This window comes from Harpia harpyja, chromosome 3 (genome assembly GCF_026419915.1).
Source record: "Harpia harpyja isolate bHarHar1 chromosome 3, bHarHar1 primary haplotype, whole genome shotgun sequence".
Taxonomy (NCBI): Eukaryota; Metazoa; Chordata; class Aves; order Accipitriformes; family Accipitridae; genus Harpia; species Harpia harpyja.
In genome coordinates this window covers 32,422,247-32,443,168 of record NC_068942.1, presented here as the reverse complement: position 1 = coordinate 32,443,168, position 20,922 = coordinate 32,422,247, and the positions used below count along the sequence as shown (strand labels likewise).

General features: G+C 42.4%; 1 protein-coding gene across 3 annotated transcripts in view; it reads left to right on the top strand.

The window, feature by feature from the left end:
- The first annotated feature begins 13,698 nt into the window (after positions 1–13,698).
- Positions 13,699–20,922, top strand: part of PRIM2 (DNA primase subunit 2) — a 132,030-nt gene continuing 124,806 nt past the window's right edge. The window contains exons 1-3 of one of the 3 annotated variants that reach the window (XM_052781836.1): positions 13,699–13,922; positions 14,626–14,729; positions 15,030–15,109. In XM_052781836.1, the coding sequence (XP_052637796.1) occupies positions 13,766–13,922; positions 14,626–14,729; positions 15,030–15,109 (341 nt within the window). In that variant the 5' untranslated portion in view covers positions 13,699–13,765. The remainder of the gene's footprint in view (positions 13,923–14,625; positions 14,730–15,029; positions 15,110–20,922) is intronic. The other 2 variants (XM_052781835.1, XM_052781834.1) reach the window with 2 other exon arrangements.

Genomic DNA, 20,922 nt, shown 5'->3' with positions numbered 1-20,922 from the left:
GTTGTGCCAAGTTCCCTTTATCGTGGAATGTGCACCTGTGTTCTTCTAATTGGTAACTTTCTTTTTTTGTCTTCTTGTTTACCCTGTTCAAGGCCTTCTAAAGGCATCTGGAATGCTCTTGTGTACTCTACTTTCAGACCCAGTCACTAAGTTCCATATAATTGACTCCTACAGTGAGATATGGAATATTCTATAGAACTGAATTCTGGTAGTCAAAATTCTTAAAGACCTTACAATAAAATACCTTCTTCTGTAAGACGTACAAGAGAACTGAGAAAGCAATACTGTGACAAAAATCTTGTTTTTTCCTCATCAATGTGCTATAAATTTGCAAGATGGGCACCAGATCACCTACCAGCATTGTCCCCATTCCATGCAACATTTTGTGGCAAAGACAGGGACTCACTATCCGAGTAGCAAATCCTGTCCACACAACTGATCTCTGCTGACTGCCTTTGCAGACTGTTGCTAATGCAATTGCAGAAGAAGAATTCTCTATTTGAGCTGGCAGCTGGTAATGATGGTGAATGATTCCTCCTAATAAAAGTAGACTCCAAATAATATAGATAGAAACCAAATGACATAGATAGAGAAGCATCTAAAAGATGGTAAACATTCAACATGTCTGAAAATTGGCAGCTAAGTAGATGGAAGAAACCTAGATAAATGAGTGTGTTCACCAGAGGCAAGACACCAGAAATCATCTGTCACTTTTGATAGCCACTACTTAGCTAATCAGTGTCCAGGCCATGCTCAGCACATGTAACTATCATCTTCTTCTGCAGCGAGGAAGAAAAGAAGGACCTAGGGAACAAGAATGGGGAAGAGGGTGAGGTTGCTGTGTGTGGAATCGAGCAGAGGGTTGTCGGCATGCTAGGGGAAAGAAAAGATGGTGATCCCTAAAAAGCCAAATTGTATGTGTCCTCCTAATCATAGAATAAGTGCTGTACTTCTAATGTCATAGAGAGTTCAGGAATTACGCCAGGTCCCAGATGCTTCAGGGAGATCTTCTTTATTCAATGACCTGTTCCCACCACCTGTGTGGGTCGCTCTCCATTCCCAGCTGGAACAAAGCTACTCAGAAATCCAGCCCTCGACACCACAGCAGGCACTGCTAGCTTTATAGCTACACAGGGCTGGAATTAATAGTTTTGAAACATCTGTGTGGAGTAATGGGGACGGAAAGGAATGGATAACATAACTTGGTATCTTTTCCCTTCTGTTTTTAGTTTATTTAAATTCTCAAGTAGATCTAAAATTCCAGAAATAGTGTTATTAACGCCTGTAACAAATACAAGATACACTGTCTTGTCAGGTTTGCTCACCTGAACTTTTGGTCTACTTATCTACAATTATAATTGCAATGAATAAGCCAAAAACAGACAAGAAACTGGGCAACCATGTCACATTTTAATGAGCTGAAACTGTTTTAGATATCATATCACCGGCAAAACTTCGGTCTTAATATGTAAGTGTTTCCTCAAAATGTTCTTCCAGCTGACTGCCAAACGCTTTTTCTGTATTAAATGACGCTCCCAGTGCTTGATCAATTTTTTCATAAATTTCAATCCTGACCTTTTTGTGGCTCATGTAGTACTGCTGTTATCATCCTAGCCTCTGTGTCTGTAGTCCAAAATTGTCATAGCTTGTTTATACTGTTTCTTTTGTTTTGAATGTTGGTTTTCATGAATCTTATATGTAAAAAAAGAAAATTCCTTAATTACATTTCTAAACTTTCAGGAATTATTAAAATGCAACGAAATGGAAAAATGTAAATTATTCACAATTAATTTATTCTTGGTTTTTCTTTCAGTCTTGACAACAAAATTAGGTAACATATATCCACCGTAACACTTTGAGGTTCTTGCTGCAATCTGTGAGGAATGTTTCACTTAGAAGTAACTGTTTATATTATTATGGCAAAAGAGAGAAAGATGATGGATTTGTAAGACCTTAGTTTTATAAAATTTTCTTCAAATTCAGTATTTAATTTGACAGTATTCTCTAAAGACATTTGAATGCCATTTTCCTTAAAATAATGTATTGTTCAAAGGTTAGAACTTCAATTTTTGGGATGTTTATGAAGCAAGCTGCATTAAATGCATGCAATAAGAAATAGCAATGCTTTGCCTCCCAGGGTCAGGATGCAGGTGTTTTTACAAAATTAGTCACAAAAGTTATTGCATATGAAAGTATTATTGGTGCATTTTGAGATGTTGATGCCATGACATCTTTCAGATATGCTGGTTTGTGCGTGTATAATGAATTGCTTCTCCAAGAGTGTGGCTCCTACACTCCACTGCAATAGTAACAACAACAAGAAGGAAGAAGGGTAATTTGCTGCCTTTATACAAATGTTCCAGCTAAAAATGTATCCAGCATACATAAAGCCTATTCTTTTTTTTTAAAAAGCCTGTTTCAGATAGTTGAAGACATCTGAGTAACTCAGCTCTAGTCAGGCTTGTGCAGCAAGCACAGCTGGACTCCAGACACTGGCTCATTCTCCAATTACCACTACCCAGCTTTTTTCCCAACAGGCTCTCTTCTGCCAATAAATCTTCCAGCTTCCCATAACGTACTGTCAGGCTGAGGTCATGTCAATGTAGACATAAAAACTAAATCTATGTCCACGCCCATAAGGAGGAAAATAAGGCAATAAATTTGGAACAAACTAGCAGCAATAAAAGCAAAAAGACAGCTGGGAAACATATGGACAACTTTAGAACTTCTTTGTACAGATCACAGTGGAAATATTCTGCATCTGTGTTTACCAGGCCACCCTCTGTAAGTCTTCTGCATTTCTGTTGCAAGCAGGAATGGAAAGCAATTTATACTTAAGAAGGGCTGCCCTTAGTTAAAAGCAACAAGACAGCAAAATTTGACTTTGTAAGATGTTACAGCCAAACTATAGGGAAAAAAATCCCTATGTTTTGGTAAATATAAGAAAATAAACAGTGGTCTCTACCAGCCCCAGTCTTGCTGTCATACGTGAATAAATAGTGATGGATCTGAAGGACCGTTTGCAACACCTTGCTGCAAATTTCAGATATGTAATATGTTCCACGTTCTTGTGACCACAGCATGTGGGCTTTACTAAGTTTTGGCACAACCAGATCTCCCTTCAAGTTTATTCCAGAAAATTTGGATTTGAGTTTAACTGAAAGATCCTAAGATCCACGCTTTTCTAAACCAGGTATCTTAGAGCAATTTTAGTTGTACGGATCCACACAGTGGATTAAATGCTATGGACTGTCGTACGTAGGCAGTTTAAATATATTTCCTTCTGGCTCTAAAATCTATTAAAAAACGAAGCAGAAAAAGTAAATCATAGAGCATATTCTATTTTTTCTAATTGCATGACCAGTCTCATTCTGTAGGCCACCATCAAGCACCTTACTGTCAACCCATCATCAGTAGACCACAATTTAAAATAGACAGTTGTCACTGATGGAAAATGATCTGTCAATCACAAAACCAATATAGAAATTGCACTGTTGAATTTCCAGGGCTATCTCATTTTTTAAGGAGTTTTTACAGATATCCAAAGATTCTAGCCAACTGACTTCTTAGTCTTACACAGCATGGGAAAGATAATATCCCAGAGGAAAAAATGTGGCTGACAAACCAGCTAGTAGAGAGTCCCAACAGCAAAAACAAATTGATATAAGAATTTGGTTGGTTTTGCAAAAGCTCAGCCAGGCATTTTTTTCAGTCTTTTTGAAGTTCAAAAATGTCAGGGAGAATGAGTTTCTGACATTTTCTTTGGCTGCTACTGAAAGCTCATCTATATTCAGGCTATTGCACTTGAACTTTGAAGAGTCTGTCATAGCAACCTTAAAAAAAAAGTTAGTGAGTCCAGCTTTAGCTTACTGAGGGAGACAGGAACCTTATAAGTGAGTGCAGGTATTTTTATACCAGGCTCTGAGGAAAATGCTCAGTAAAAATCATAGAAGCAAAACACTATGAAGAAGGATAAATGAAATGGGAAGTTATGCTAGTCTTTTGCCTCCGGAGCCAACAATCTGTAAGAGCAAATGCGTTTGTAATTATTTGTTATTATGTCATTACCTCCCGCCTCTTCTTTTTATACATCACATCACTGAATTTTCAGAAAAGCCCTTTGTCCGATGTGTTCCTTTGAATTTCAGTGCTGTCAGGAGATGGCACCAGGAAGGTGCAGCTGCGCCGCTGTTGCCTACCTGGCCTATGCCTCCATTTGGAGGGGCTGGGGGGGGCACAGTTCTGCTCCTCTTCCCGGGACGGTCTGAACTCCTTGGATGGCAAGGCTGGGATGGAGCTGGCATGAAGAACAGGGTCGAGATCACTTCAGCTGCGACTGCTGAACAGGGAGTGCCTGGAAGTGCGGAATAAGCAGGCTAGTAGGTCTGATGCTGGTGAAAAGAAGCACGGGAAGACGTTGGGCTGGCTACGGGGCTGCGAGTGAGGGAGAGAAGGGAACTGTGGTGGCATTGCCCAGGGCACCAGGCTGGCTGGGGACAGGGTTGCTGCTATCACTCCAACTGCTGAATTACTGCTACCTACAAGGGAGGGATGTCCATGTATTTGGAACTGGGGAATCTGTGCCGGCAGTAACACAAGTGCTGCCTCTGCGGGAGACAGAGCGGGGGAAGGAAATGCCGGCGGGATAGGGAAAATAAGCATCATGAGTTCCTCGGGCCCAGAAACTGCCCGAGTGGACTGAAATGTTGTAAGTGAACTGGGATGGCAGAGGAGGAGACGGTGGAGGTAGGGATGGCAGCCCAAGCAGCGTACTTTGGAGGACACCTGCAACTGTCCCTCCCTTTTGGAGACTGCCTGCTGGGTACTCCTCTCCTACAGCTCTGGCTTTCTCAGTGCCCTGCGTAGAATTTTCAGGTTGCCGTGGGCATACAAAGCAAAACCGAGATGTTCCCAGGCCTGCAAATAAACTAACGCTCTTGGCTCTGTTCCCCGAGGGTATCGCCGTCTCCCTCCTGCGAGGCAGAGAGGTCAGCTGGCGTTGGATGAGGAGGTGTAGCACGGAGGCTGTGCTGCCTGCTCACCGCTTGCCACCAAAGGGCTGCTGGCAGCTCTGTCACTGCTGTAAAACTGCATTCTGTTGTAGGAAGTTCTCTGTTCACCTCTGTGCAGGAGGTCCCTGAGAGATGATACAGTGGACCCTAAGCGTGAGTTACTGTCACAGAAGAGCACATTGCCAATTATCCGATTTTCTTATTGTCCTTCTCATTCCTTTAAATCTTCAACTAATTGCACTTTTTAATCAAAACCAGATGTAGTTTGTCTTTTATTACTCTTCTGGTATATTTAGTTTTTTCTGCTAACAAATATATTATTGTTATGTAGTACCTATTTGTACACCATATAGGGCTTTGTCCTATGTAGGTTTTTGTATTAGCCTCATCTCTCTACTGTGTGGACAACTTCTAGGGTTATATGCAATATTATGGATTTGTCCAATACGGTTGGTTCTTTCTCTCATACTCTTACCAGAGCGACAACTGTATGTGAAGTTTAGTGCTTTGTTGCTGCGTGTTACTGTTTTATTTTTAAAAGCATTTCTATTTATTTAACAATTTGTATTTATGATAGAGAAAGGATGGCAAAGAAATTCTTGCCTTGAAGTGAAAACATGGAAAACTGCCTCCCCAAGCCCCTGTCATCTTTTACTGTCTTAGAAAGATGCTTTGTTCCTGAGGAAAATAATTATTTACCTTAATCTTAGGTGATCCTTGGGCCATGGAAATTTGCTTGTCCTCAAGAGTAAGAGAAAGACTTTGTGTTCAATAGCAAGCCAGTACAGGGGAAAAAGAAAAGACAGAAACTTTTCATAATCAGTAAAGAACCAACAGATTTGTTGGAATACAGCAAACAGTTCAAACTAAAGCACAGAAACTAAACCACTCTGAGAGCTCTTTGTGCTATGTGACCCCCAGCTGTGGACGTTGTAGAAAAAAATGTCCTGTGTTGACTTGAGACTTCCAGTCTTTAGGATTGTTGAAAAGATCTCTGAAGTAGTAGGTGATTGCAAACTACAGCAGCTCTAACACGAGAATTTTCTGTTACTCTAAACCAAGACTTGGCTGGCTCTCTGAAATGGAAGATTCAGTACTTCTGCTGCACAGCTGGCCATTTTGCTGCAGCTAAACTGTGCTCATTTTGTTTTATTTCCCTGCCCTCTAGAATCTGCCCAAAGGTGCCCATTACTTGGCAGCTTTCCTGGCAAGGTGAAGGCGGACGAGTGTGCGCACTCTGTGCTATGCAGTCAAGAGAGGGAGGAATCGGGAGAGTATACAGGCTGCCAGAGAATAGCAAGAAGAGCAAGGAGGAAGGCCAACAGTGATTTTTAGCTGTGATGACTGCCATTGTAACCGTTGTACCTGCTTGACCGATCTTCGCTTTGTTCTACTTTCAAAGTCTGCTTTTGTAGACTTCTAGACCAAAGTCTAGTCTAGAAGACCTTGGAAGAACTTTCTCCCACTAGCATGGAGTATCAAGTTATTGCAGAGATCATCATATTCATCACAAATTGGTAAGGCACTCAACACCTCCACATGGACTCAACACTAAATATATAATTACAGATCTGCCATCAGTTGTACCCATATTTAACTGTATATGGTTCATTGAGAAGGCAAAACTGCAGGCACCAAAGTGTATAATACCATGGAGATACCCATGTAAGTAATAGGTCCATAAAAACTAAATATGTATAAAGAGAACACAGTCACTTTTGAAAGCATTTGGCACACTATATGCTAGGAAAAAAAAAAATGCTGTTGCTTTTTTTTGCAGTGCAACAATGCCACCTAAAATATGACAGTAAGGTATACCAGATGGATTCATTTAGACTCATTGTGATCCACCCTTGCTGTTTAACTGTTACCAGATTTGTTACAAAAATCTTAGGTCTTCAATATATCTAAAAATATAAAATATATCAAAACCTTGTGGTTTTGAAAGCAATATTTTATTAATAGATGTGCAACTGATAAACTTGGTTTCCTAATTGGAAGTATGAACATAGTAATCTCTTGTACTTAGTGTGGCTATATTGTAGGCAATTTTAACAGTTGTTTAAAAGTTATTAGGATGAGTCTCAGCTTCTGAAATTTGTTATGCAAAGGTACCATGTAGTATTCAAAACAATAATGCATGTACCAGATTTCTACATATTCACGTAGGTGATCTGAAGAAAGATTGCCAAGATACTGCTGCCAATAGTTAGTCTAGCTCTGTAGTCTGAAAATAAATCAACAGTTTTATCAGCAAGCCCTGAATTTTAAGGAGTGTTGCAGTAGGAACTGATGTCCACAGTGTTGGAGGATGGGGTTGGGGTTTTACAATTTGAGGCTACATTCTGCTTGCAGTGAAACCAATGCAGTTTTAGACAAGACTTAACGGGGAGAGGAGCCTTTATTTGAACTTCTCACCGTTACTTTTTGATAAACTGTTCAGTGTTGCTTATTTAGCTCAACTTCCACAAAGCCTCAGCCAAAGGAAGTGCTAGCACAAAAGTAACATAAAGACAAAATACTAAGAACTAAGACAAAGTAATATATTTAGTTTCTAGTAGGAAAGTGGCTCAAGAATTAGCTAGTATGTTAATCATCTTCATCTCATACGTATTGCTCAGGCAACTTCCAATTAATTTGGAATTTTGCTTGCATAAGGAATGTAGGAGTTACCTCTAACTCCTTATGCTGGTATCGATTCATAATGGGGAACAGGACCTAGTGTTACATGCAAGGGAGACTCTTTTCCCCTAACTTGCAAAAATACTTAAGTTTCCCCTCCTGTGCATCACTTACTTACGTTTGAAAAAGACCACAAAATCCAAACCCAGAAAACAAAAAAAAAAACCCAGCCCAAACAAACTTGAGGTAAACAAATGGAAAATAAATCAGCTACCCAGGCACCTAAATTTAGGCAGGCTGGATGTCCTTTCGGAGGCCAGCAGGATACCTACCTCCTTCCAAGTATTTAATGGGAAAATATTCCTTTTAAAAGAAGAGCTTAAAAGGTAGGTGCAGGTTTAGTGGCTCAGTTAGGCAGTCCAGATCCCAGCCTGGTGTTTATTTTGGGGGTTTTCACTTGTAATGGTGAAAGCGCTCTGGGTAAGTCTAACACAGATTTATTAGCAACTGGAAGGCAGCTGGCCACTTAGGTTTAGGTTGGAATTTTGCAGACTGTTTTACACAGCGACTGGGTATTTGAAAACTCTGTGTGTGTCAGTAGCGAACAGGACATTTTTTCATGATCAAGTCATAGGCTTAATACGGGAAATCTGCCTGGCCAAGTCTGTATTATTCAATAGCCCTAAATAAACACCAGAAAGGCTGAAGAAAATCCTTAAACTGCAGTGGCTTTCTTTTAATAGAGATGGAATAATATTTTGGCATTTTCAGACAATAGGAGATTCTCCTTGTAAAAAATATTTTAAACCTTCTTTGCATTATTCTGAATCCTGACAATTAATTTTTTATACAATTAGAAGACAAAGATAAAAAATCCTAGATACATAGCTATGTCTAGTTTTTACGTTGGATAGCAATACTTTTGGGGTAAAGAAATTTTTCAGTTACCTACATATTACTTGATAAGAAAGGATCCTATTCTTTACTGCTATATGGGTAGAAATTTGATTTATCTCAAGAGAGAGTATTAGAAATGCAGCAAATCTTAAATGTTATATGTAACAAATGCTTTTTTTTCTTGTAAATTAGTTTAGTGGTAATCATTTCCAAGAAAAGAAAACCTCCGTATCTATACAGATAGACAGACTGAAAAACTTCTTTGCGTGTTTCAGAAGCTCACAATTTAAATATGGTAAAGATAGACATATGAGGAAAAAGAAGAAGGAGATCCTTGTGCAGCAGAATACATTAAGTCTACAAATTAATTCTCCTTTCTTGGTGCTGATGCTCGACAGCTCAAATCTTCCCCTATCTGTCTGGAGATGATGGCGCAGCGGCTAAGCTCAAGCTGTATTTATGGTGATCGGCCAGGTTGGTTGTGTTAACTGGCTGGTTGCTGCTGCTCCACACACAAAAGAGGCTGAGTTCTGCTTTTCTTTCCTGTGGTAGAAATTTCAGTCTCTCTCTCTTTCCTTTACCCAGATTCTAATCTCTCAAATTTGCGAGTATTTACCTCTGATGCTTCAACCGCCCTCTCTAGCATTGATCGAATGCTCAAAAGTTATCAGAGAGAGATTAACAAGAGAAAAAAAACCAACTGAGGTGAACCCCCCCACCCTGCCCCCAAGCCCCAGCACGGCAGGCAAAATTATTTAAAACGCATGGAACATCTTGTAATGGACTACAAGAGTGGCATCCTTTCGGAGAAGCCTAGAACCAGGCGTAGGGCAAATTCTTCCTTGATATGTAGCTTGAAAAATGATGCTAAGGGATTGAAAATATGATACATAACAGGACAAGGATGCAGTGAGCATATTCACTACAGCAGCCTACACATACCGAAGAAGATGCATGCAGTGAGAGGCAGAGGTGGATGACAGACCTACCTACCCACCAGGATAAATTTAAGAAGATTGTGAAGATGTATCTAGCTTCCTTCTGCCTGTGTACTAGAGTCTTGGACAGAGGACTTGAGGAATAAATCCAGGATCTGAAAGCCCTGTATGAGCGGAGCCAGAGAGACTTAGAGTGGTCACAAGGGATGTGACCATTGTCACTCCCCACTTAAATAAATTAACAGTGAGAGACCGAGAGCATAGTCCGGCTAAAATAGCCCCCTGAACCTCTCTTCACTGCATGATTCATGCTTTACTCACTTCAGAGCCTGCAGGAATTTAAAGGCCAGCTCAGAAGATTTACCCTGCTATTTATAGTAAGTACAGAGGTGACCGTGCATCATGGTCAGAAAAAAACCCTCAGTATAACCTGGATGGCAAATATTTAAAGAAGTAATAAAAAGCACGGAGCAGAGAACTGCAAAATAGACATACAAAGAGAAGTTGGGCTAGCAATGACACAAATATACGCCAAGAAAACTGTAAACCTGTCAAGACTTCTGAAAAAGCCAGATCAGTATAGGAATTGAGTTAAGTGATGGAAAAAATCTATAAATAAATATCTTGAATAAACAGCAGTTTAAAAAAAATTCAAGAAGAGTATTTTAAGAGGTGAAAACATCAAGAAAGCAAGTTATGAAGGCAATATATCTAAAGATTGAGTTACACGAGAATTTGATCAGGCTGATGATACATGCAGTAATATTGTGGGTAAATTAACAATAAGAGCTGACAGGGAGCTGGAAGCAGAGAAGGGACATTTTGTGCTAATCCCTGCCATCCCTAGAGATCCAAACATCCCAGACATGATGGATGAACAGGGCAGCTTGAAAGAGAGACTAGATATTGGCATCACCATGTTTACCCTCCTACTGGCAGTGGTAATCACGCAAGTAGAGAAGAACTGGGCTCCAACGGATTAGCATCAGGCACTCTGCTAGTTAGTATAACAAAAGTGGGAGTAGAAACTGTGCAAAGATACACATTTAATGCAAATAAGGAATTTGGGTTTTGTTAATTAGGTAGCAGAACGGGTTGGGGTAGGATGGATTAGCCTGTGTTTGGATGGGATGATGGGGACGGTTTGACAGCTGACCATATGGATGTTGCTGTAAAACATTTGTGAGGTGGGTTGTTGCAACATCAGTGATTCTGTTAAAAAAATACTTAAAAAATCAGTCCCTGCTGGTAACGTTACCTATGGAATTGATGAAAATATACATGGGAAAAAGTAACCAAAAATGCTATTGAAACTGTCTATAGGTTTCAATAAATATGTGAGTAAGAAAGATTGCGTTATGAGATTGTTTGAATTGTGGTTTCGGGAGTTTTCCAGTAAGATTATATCTTTTCATTTATTTGTCTGTTTTCTTTTCCCAAGAAAAGGATTTTCGTGTGCAAGGGCTGACAAACCCCTCGTGAGGTTTTGCATTGTAAGATTTATTTGAGTCTAGTAATATAGATGTTAATTTTGCTTCTTAATTTCTGCTGAAGTAATCATATTGCTTTTTGCAATAAGGTTAGTGTTAATGGTTAAAAAAAAGAAACAGCTTAGGTCTTCACCTAATTTCAGACAATTCGGGGTTCATTACTCAGCATTAGAGGAAAAGAGACTAGTAGTGAAACAACAACAACAAAAAGGCAGATGTAGACATAACTGCTGACCTGTAAAAAATCAGCAGGACACGGTTCAATAGAAGAAGTGGTGATGGACAGCAAAATGCATACCACAGTTTCTAAAAGTGTGGTACCGTTTATGTGTCAAACGCTAAACATTAACTGAAATGAAATGAAAATGAAGAACATTGCTGTTTTTTTCTGCGGACTGCTCCTCAGCATTGTCACACTTCTCCCCCTCCGGACCAGGCCGGGTACAGCACTCCAAGCAAAAGCGCGAGCTCTTGTCTTACTCCTTGACCTGCCCTGGATGGTGCACTGCCAGGCTCAGTCACATCTCTTGGATTTTAACACACTGGCCAGACAAAAACAGAAGCTCTGCCTTCTTGCAACTACTAGGTGGACTTTGGCGGATTCACTCCTACTCCTGAGTAACTCGTGTAGCAGCCAGGTGGAGAAGGGGAAGAAACTGTGGAGGTATGAGCACTGGCTAGTCAAAGAAAGTTGCTTTGGGTTGAAGTTGTGTCCTGGTTTCGGCTGGCGTAGAGTTAATTTTCTTCCTAGCAGCTGGTACAGTGCTATGTTTTGGGTTCAGTATGAGAAGAATGTGGATAACACTCTGATGTTTTCAGTTGTTGCTAAGTAGCGTTTAGACTAAGTAAGTCAAGGATTTTTCAGCTTCTCATGGCCAGCGAGCAAGAAGGCTGGAGGGGCACAAGAAGTTGGGAGGGGACACAGCCGGGGCAGCTGACCCAAGCTGGCCAAAGGGATATTCCATACCATGTGAGGTCATGCCCAGTATATAAACTGGGGGGAGTTGGCCAGGAGAGGTGGATCGCTACTCAGGCACTGGCTGAGCATCGGTCAGTGAGTGGTGAACAATTGCATTGTGCATCACTTGTCTGTCTTGGGTTATATTTCACTCTCTTTTTGTTACCTTCCTTTTCATTACTATATTATTATTATTATATTTTTTATTTCAATTATTAAACTGTTCTTATCTCAACCCACGAGTTTTACTTGTTTTCAACTCTCCTCCCCATCCCACCAGGGGTAGGGGGGGAGTGATCGAGCAGCTGCGTGGTGCTTAGTTGCTGGCTGGGGTTAAACCATGGCAAGTTGCTTTATATATAAATATATATAAAAATATAAAGTTGCTTTGGGTTAAATATTTAAAAAAAATATGTAAAAAGATACTGACAGCATGTTTTTTCCTGGAAAACTACAGAGTGGCCCTGGAGAGTGAAACTTGATTTTTATTCTGTTAAACTGTTCAAACGGCCCCTCGGCAGAGGTTTGGCCCTGACCAAAGAGCACACTTCACAGTTTAAGAACTGGCATGAGGATAGGAGTATTCTCCATAGGCAACGTGGATGTGGCCACCTTGTTTTGAAGGGTAACTGGAGTGGGTTGTCCCACATCAGCTGAACTCAGCACCGTGTTTAATTTGGTAGTACAGAGGCAAGCTGCAGTTTTAGGCTGCCTTCCAGTGGCAGTGCTTGTTAAAAGCTGCAATCAGGTTACTTGGCAATGTCTTGGGTATCGCCTGTGAACATGAGACTAGCATGCGTCCTGGTCCACGACTGCTTCGTTGTTCTTAAGAACTTGCCAGCCTAAGCTACTGATTTTCCTCACTTTGTGGGCGTAAACTGTGCGTCCATTCTGATCTTCCACCCCTTTGCACCCTGAATTTGTTGCCGGATCATTAGCCAGCTTTTCTGGTTGGGGAAAATCGGCAAATGGGTGGCATTTTGAGGCAGGGACGCAAAACGGAACGTAACCTCGGCTGCAGCTAAACGGTCAGCCAGCGGCACGAATGGCAAATCCTGCAGTCGCGAGCGGGGGACAACTGCGGAGGACCGACAACAACCAGCAGTCGCGCCAGTCCAGAGGGCAGGCCTCGGGCGCCCTCCGAGGACAGAGGCCTCGCAGACAGCGCGTCCCGCGCTGTCAGAAAACCCAGGCCGAAGGACCCGTTTCGCCAGCTTAGGCACGGAGGGGGGGCGATGCGCCAGGCACCGCTGAGCGCCCGCCGGGGCCGGGGCCGGGGCCGGGGCCGGGGCCGGGGCCGGGGGCCCACCCGCCCGCAGGCAGCACCGGCCGCAGGCAGCACCGGCCGCCACGCCGGTGGCGGGCTCGTTTCCGCGGGACGCCGCCCGCTTCGCTGTCCGCCAGCCAATCGCCGCGCGGGGGGCGTGGCCCGGGTAGGCGGGGCTGGGCGTGAGGCGCGGCGGCGCGGCGGGGGCGGGGCCGGCTGTGCGCGGGAAGCTGGGGCGGTGGGCCGGCGCGCGGCCCCAGGTGGGGCCTTCTGCCTGACGGCGACGGGCGGGGGCGGTCGCCGCGGGAACGGGGGGGGGGGAGCGGGAGCCGCAGCCGGAGCCGGAGCCGGAGCCGGAGCCGGGGCCGGGGCCGGGGCCGGGGCCGGAGGCAGCCCGGGGCGGCTCGGTGGCGGGCGGGCCCTGTCCGAGTCGAGGGCCGGCGGCGGCCGCCGCCGCCGCCTTCCCCCTCCCCTCCCCGCCTGCCTGCCTCCCTCCCTCCTTCCTTAGTCCCTCCCGGTCGTGCCCCCCCCCCCCCCGTGGTTGAGCGCCCGTGTGGCCCCCACGCCCGCCGGCCGGGGAGATGGACTTCTCCAGCGGCCGAGCGAGGCTGAAGCAGGCGCGGCTGGCCGGGGACCGGCGGGAGCTGTACCCTCACAGCCTGCAGTTCTACCTGGACCCCCCCACGGAAAACGTCTCTCTGGTGGAGTTCGAGAGCTTCGCCGTCGACCGCCTGAAGCGTGAGTAGCAGCGTCCCCGGCCGTGCCCCCCCCCCCCCCCCCCGGAGCTTTCGGTTCTTCCCGTCAGGGCTGTACGCGTTTTTGGCGGGCTCCGGCACTCTCTTTGCCGGTTGTTCACGCGAACTGGCCGCCCGCTCTGCTGCAGTGACCCCCCGTGAAGGAGAACGTGTTGCTGCAGGCCTTTCGGAGAGCCGTGACTGATTCCACGACGAGTGCTTGGTGCGTAGCAGTCGGGACTGTGTAGTTTTGGCTTGCACTGGTGGCTTTCACGAGCACGTTTCACTTCCCAGGTGTTGCGACGTACTTGATGTCTCTCAGTACAGCGATTCAGATCGTACTTGATGTCTCTCAGTACAGCGATTCGGATCGTTGTGGCTGGGAGCAAGGGTTCCCCTGAACTCCTGAAAACCCGAAAACCGAGGCTTCCATCACTGCCGTGGAAACCGATGTTCTGAGACTGATCCATCAGAGTTAGCTGTCTCCCTTTCCTTGGTGGCTGTATGGATCCCAGAGTTGGGCGAGCTGTTCGGGACTTGTGGGCTACACCTCGTCCTCCATATTTCTTACCCCTTTGCTCCCCATGCCACTGAAAGCAATTCCTGTGGCCTTACTCCAGTTCGTGCGTTTCCCAAGACACAATACAGTTAGATTTCTATTCAATATGTTGCCTCTAACATGGACTTTTTCTTTTTTTTTTTCCCAGTGCTCAAAGTAGTTGAAAACCTTGGTGTGAGCTATGTAAGAAGTAGTGATTCATACAAAACTAAGCTGGAGACTGAGCTCCGGAAGCTTAAGTTTCCTTACAAAGTGAGTAAAAATCAAAAAAGGGAACTCTCTTGCATTTAATTTTCTTTACACCGTTCAAGAATTCTGAATAGAAGTAGATGTGATGAAATACTATTCCTAAAACTTAAATTCTGTCGTTTTGTCAGAGATGTGGTTTTTGAGAGTATGTATTTCTGTCTTTAGGACAACCCCCTTCTTTAATAGTCTTGCATTTATTGTCTTAAAGAAGAGTGTTAATACACTGTTGAACAGCAATGATAAATGTGGATTTTTAATCCGGAAGAGATTATTTCTCTGAAATAATAATAATATGTTCTGTAGGCTTTGGCTGAGGATGATTATGAGGCAAGAAGAAAAGACCATATTTCTCATTTCATACTACGCCTTGCTTACTGTCAGTCGTAAGTACTTTTTGGATTATGCTGTACTCTTTATTATTAATTTAAAATGTATACAGATACTATATTGCTTTATTATAGACATTACAGATACTGTAGGGTTGCATGGCTACTAAATAGAAAGGTAGGCTCGAACAGAGGGCTTTTTTGCTGGGAACCTGATTTCAACTGTGATGGAAAGGGATACTCAGGATCAAAATTAATATCCAGATTTAGTAATAATTAAAAAAACCCAACAGTATAAACTTTCGGGTTTTACGCACAGAATTTTGATTTGAGTCTCTTCCTTTTGACACCTTTTTTGAGATTAAAGCACACCAGTGTTAAGTGTTTGTCAAGCATTTGCAGCGATTGATAATTTAAATTAGCTGCTGCATATGCTTAAACTGTTGATTACTGACCAAAGCCCTGACTATGTAAATAGGCTTTATATTATTGTCTAAAGAGAGAGCCTTGTTTCTGGCAAACTAAAAATACCATCTGACTTTGAGGTTTCCTTTACTGACTCTGCTTTTCTTCCGAATTCATTGCCGTGGATGGTTGCACTGCAATTTTTTTGTTGTGTGAAGTCTCAAGCACAAAGTTGATCCTGTCAAGTGCGTTCCTGTTGCTTCAGCTGTAGTTTTTGGATGAAATTGTAGAGGTTGTCAGTGCTTTATGTCTGTTAGCAGCTTTGTTATGCTTATGCATCAGTGTGAACTCCTGACTCCTTGCCACTGCAGTCCTTTTTTAGAATTAAAACTGGCAAATATAAAGTGTGTACTGTTTTGAATTGTTAATTCAATTGCACTTTAAGTTGCAATATAGTTTGTTTAAATTAGGCGAATGTGGTAGAAAACATATTATGATACCATGATAGCTGACATGACCGAAGTGCTGCTATGGACGGATACAGATTCATAAGCAAAAACAGACCAGGAAGGTGAGTAGGAGGGATTGTGCTCTAAGCCAGGATATGGAGCTGGAATTGATGGGGCTTTTCCTTGGAATGGGTCATGAGAGTGTTGAGAGTTTTGGGGCAAGTGTTGGAGAAGAGAGCAAGGAGGCTAACAACATGGTGGGTGCCTGCTACAGACCATATATATAGGTACCTACAGAATAGGTAGTAGCAGAAGCTTCAAAAAACCTCCAGATGGAGGAAACCTCACCATGACAGGCCCTGGGTGACTTTAAACACGCTGAAATCTTCTGGATTATTCACATCCCATCGTGTTGCCCTTTCAAAAGACATCTCGGCTGTGCTGAAGACAGTTTGTTGATGTACGTCATCGATGAGCCAGCTAGATCTGTGATGCATGTACAGTGAGGAACAGGTTGTGGATGTGAAGATCAATAGCAGTCTTTGCTGCAGTGACTCTGATAGCGTAGTTTAAAATCCTGAAAGAAGTGAGGAAGTTGAATAACAGAATTACAGCTGAAATGCTTTCTACGCTTCTCTATTCTACATGTATTATTAGTGATTATGAATAACAAGTGTAAAATTGGTTTCTTTCTAGTGCTGATGTTTGTTGTGTATATTTTTATAAACTCCCTTAGGCACACTGGTGCTGCTGATTTTTACAAGAAAATATCTTGCTTTACCTGTATTGTAAGTTTCTACCAAAAACTCCTAAAAGGTAGTATCCTTAAGTAGCCTGGGACTAAAAAGCACCTGAAAACTTAATGTTTCTGTTGTGGTTTAATGCCAGCCAGCAGCTAAGCACCACGCAGCCGCTCACTCACTTCCCCCCCACCCAGTGGGGTGGGGGAGAGAATCGGAAGGAAGAAGGTAAAACTCGTGGGTTGAGATAAGAACAGTTTAATAGAACAGAAGGGAAGAAAATAGTAACGGTAATAATAACAATGATAAAATGACAATAATAATAAAGGGATTGGAATATACAGAACAAGTGATGCACAATGCAATTGCTTACCACTTGCTGACTGATGCTTAGTTAGTTCCTGAGCAGCGATCCCCCCCAGGCCAACTCCCCCCAGTTTATATACTGGGCATGACCTCACACGGTATGGAATATCCCTTTGGCCAGTTTGGGTCAGCTGCCCCGGCTGTGTCCCCTCCCAACTTCTTGTGCCCCTCCAGCCTTCTTGCTCGCTGGCCATGAGAAGCTGAAAAATCCTTGACTTAGTCTAAACATTACTTAGCAACAACTGAAAACATCAGAGTGTTATCCACATTCTTCTCATACTGAATCCAAAACATAGCAGTATACCAGCTGCTAGAAAGAAAATTAACTCTACCCCAGCCGAAACCAGGACACTTGCTTATTATGCAGGTAGGGGCATTTTGAATAGTCAGTTTGGTTTCCATTATCCTCTTTTGTAAAACTTTAAGCATTTAGTTATTATTTAGATGGGACCATTGCTTTTCTGTAGGAGATGAGATGCTCTGAGGGTGTTGGTAGTGACACTTTTGAAGAAAGTTCTGCTGTTCTGGAAGGTAGAATTGTCTGGTGGCATGAATCTGATCTGGAATTAGAGGCATCTATTTTTGGTTAGTCTGTGCCTTCAGGAAAAACGAGTTTGGGTCAGATTCACAGAAGGCAATACAAACCATGTATCAAAAGCCTGAAAGTTAGGTATTTGGTTCAGAAGTGGAATTCACTAAGCTTTGTCCACTGTGCTGAGAAGGGAGGAAGGCATATGTGAATGACAGTGGTTAGCATGCTGAGTGAAAGGCTGCCTCAGTCAGAAATAACCAAGCAGTGACTTGGCTAAGTGAGATCTTTTCCTTGCTGCCCTGCATCTCTATAATGGCTCTGGAGTCTCCTGGAATTAATGATAGATGCAGATAATTGGGCTGCTTTCTTTTACTCTGCAAGCTGTCTTTTTGAAAGAAGATCCTTGTCTTTTGTATGAGCTTATTTGACTCCAGTGCTTGCCTAGGAAATAAATGTGAGACATGGTTCAAACCCTGTGTTTCAGAGCAGCATCTTAAGAATTAGGCTATAGGCAGGGCAGAGGTGGGCAGCTTGTTGAAGGTGAACCACTGTACAGAAATGAGTACACGCTATTTTGGGCCACAGAATCAGCAGGAAAGAGCCTGGCTTTGTAGTCTAGGGGGAAAGACCCCTTCTTAGGGGAGTGGGGCCTTGGATAGAGCTCCAGCGCACTCTTAAAACTACTTGCAAATGTATATTTGTGTTCCCGTTTATATACAGATAGTTTGATGCAGTGTTTCAATAAAGCAGCTTGATAGTCAGTTTCCACTTAAGCTAGCTTTTTTTGTTTCTTTGAAAAGGTGGACTTCGTGCTTACTGGTAAAATGGAAGATAGCACCTTAAGCACTGTGAGGTGACCCTGTACCCAGCATTCTTCATTCCGTCTTGAAAAGCAGCTCTTTCCAGGATGAAATATTTTTATGCTCTAAAACTGCCATGTGCCCCAAAAGATAAAATTGGGAGGCAAATAGAATATACTGTTTTCTTAAGTTTTTCTCATATTAGGTCAGAAAAACAGGCTTGGCACAAATCATTAGGTTACTTGATGAAAGCTATTAAGGTAGGAATGTTTGAAAAAGTGTACTTGAATAGACGTAACTTCAAAACTAGGTTGAATTCAGTTCCCCGTGCCAGGCAGTCGTGTTTACAGGCTTGTTTTCCTGTGACACTGCCTTTTTAAGTTTTCAGTTGGCCAACAGTGCCACCCAGGGGTATGGGTTTACATCAACTTTTTTTTCTAGTCTGCATCAGTCCTCACTTATAAATTGGATTGTTTTGTTTTCATTTCTACATGGTCTGAAGTGGCCAGCTCCACCATTCTTGTCAGTTAAATTTGTAATGTAGTTATCATCTCTTGACTGTCCTTCTGCCTTCTGAAATCCAAGCCTTTAAAACTTATTCCCATATACTGTTGCTAAGATATGGTATGTACAGTCTTGAGTGAACAGTCTTACCCATACCCTTCTTTCACACACCTCTTGTAATGTCACTTGTATCTGTCAAGACCAGGAAATAGAATAATCTTGTTTCATTCACTTTCATGGCAAACACAGGTCTAAAGAGAATTTTACTTGCATGTTGGCCATGACCATGCATTTCTGCTTCTGTCTGTTGCACCTCTCTTCACTTTATCAGATTGGCTATGAAGACTCTTGAAAGTCACAGGAGCATAATCTTCACTTTACTTACTTAAGATGGAAGAAATAAATCTTGCTGCCGCTCTGACAGCAAAACTCTCTCTTCTGTTCAGGAAACTTCAAACATACTTTAGTGCCTTTTTTTTTTTAATGTGTCACATAACAAAGACATAAGTTCTTCATCAAACTTAGCAGGGCCTTTTCTCTACTTCCTGCCATTTTTTTTTTCTATAGAATAAATAAGACTTGTGTGCTGAAATTGCTGCCTCTTAAATTGACTAGCATTTACTTTTGTGTGCTTTCTGTACCCATGTTGCCCTTGCTGTCTACCTTTTGAAACTTAAACTCTGAGGAATCTTCTGGTGTTGGTCGCCTAGTAAAATAGAGCTCTGGCCCATGCCTGGGCTTTTCACAAATTAACATTAAGTTGTTGGTAACTGAACTCTCATATTTAATTCTGGAATGTGAGCTACTGGTCTTAGGTTCCATATTTAGGAGCATTTTCATGTCTTTCTAAAGTACTTCTATGTTGATTGTTGATGCTTCATAACAAATATGCTGGTCTTTTCTACCGCTCCTTGGGGGGTGAAAAGGATTCCCCTGCCCCGCCCCTGAGTGCTGTTACCTGATATGAAAGAGCCTGTTCTTTCATACTATTTTCCTAGTCAGGAATCTACTGAACTGATTTAAACTGTTGAGTATTCTGTACACAAAAAAGTTAAGTGGCAAAAAACGAGGAGATGTTTCTAATGTCCACGCTTCAACTACCTGCAACTGTCTCATCTTCAGCAGCAGCTTGCTTAGTTATCTGATGATAGTGACATTGCTTTTCAGTTAAGCTTGTGGTTTTGATAATAAGTGTTATTACTAATATGTGTCTGGAACGAGAGTGTACAATTTTTTTAAATGTTAACAATGAGTATAAGACATGATTTGGGTTTAGAAATTATGTAAAATTTTCTGAAGACATAAGGAAAAAAATGAGCATAAATCATGCCCTAATGATGACGTTCCTAAGAAAGTCAGTTTTAATGTATATGCTGGACATATACAGCAATGTAAGCCAGCTCATCAGCTAGTTTGTCAACTGTAGGAAGAATCCAGGTAGGTGTGTGTATTGTAGAGATAACAGTAATATTTTCTTGTTTGGGTAACTTACGTGGGTAGGTGGGATTATAGCCTTTGATCTGCTCTCCCGAAGGAGAGGAAGAACAAGAGACCGCCTGGCCTCCAAAGTAACTATATATGCTTGATTGTTTTTTATTTTTTATTTTTTTCGCTTAGGAAAACAAATGCAGTGTAAAGCTGATGAATTAGGAAAACAGTAAAATTGTCACATCCTAGAATTTTGTTACTGTCCAAGATGATCACAGAAGAACTGTAGAAGATCAGTCATAAAGGCATTAACTTCCATTTTAAGTTGCACAGATTATTAATACATCCCAAGCACTGAAACTCTCCAAAGGGTTATACTTTACAAAGCACCTTAACAGAGCCTTTCTGTCTGGAATTATAATTTGAATAAGAATTACTTTTCTCCAAGCCTATTTCAAGCAGAAGTTTTGTCCACAAAAACACAAACAGCTCTGTTGTAATTCGCTGGTTCCCTATGGGAAAAGATGCTTAAATACTGTAAGGAGAACATGTAAGACTCAGTATTTCTGTGCTCTGTGAATTGGCATGGCACTAGCCCACAGCGTAGCTCTCAGAGGACAGTTTAAAAGAATGCCCTGTAATAGCG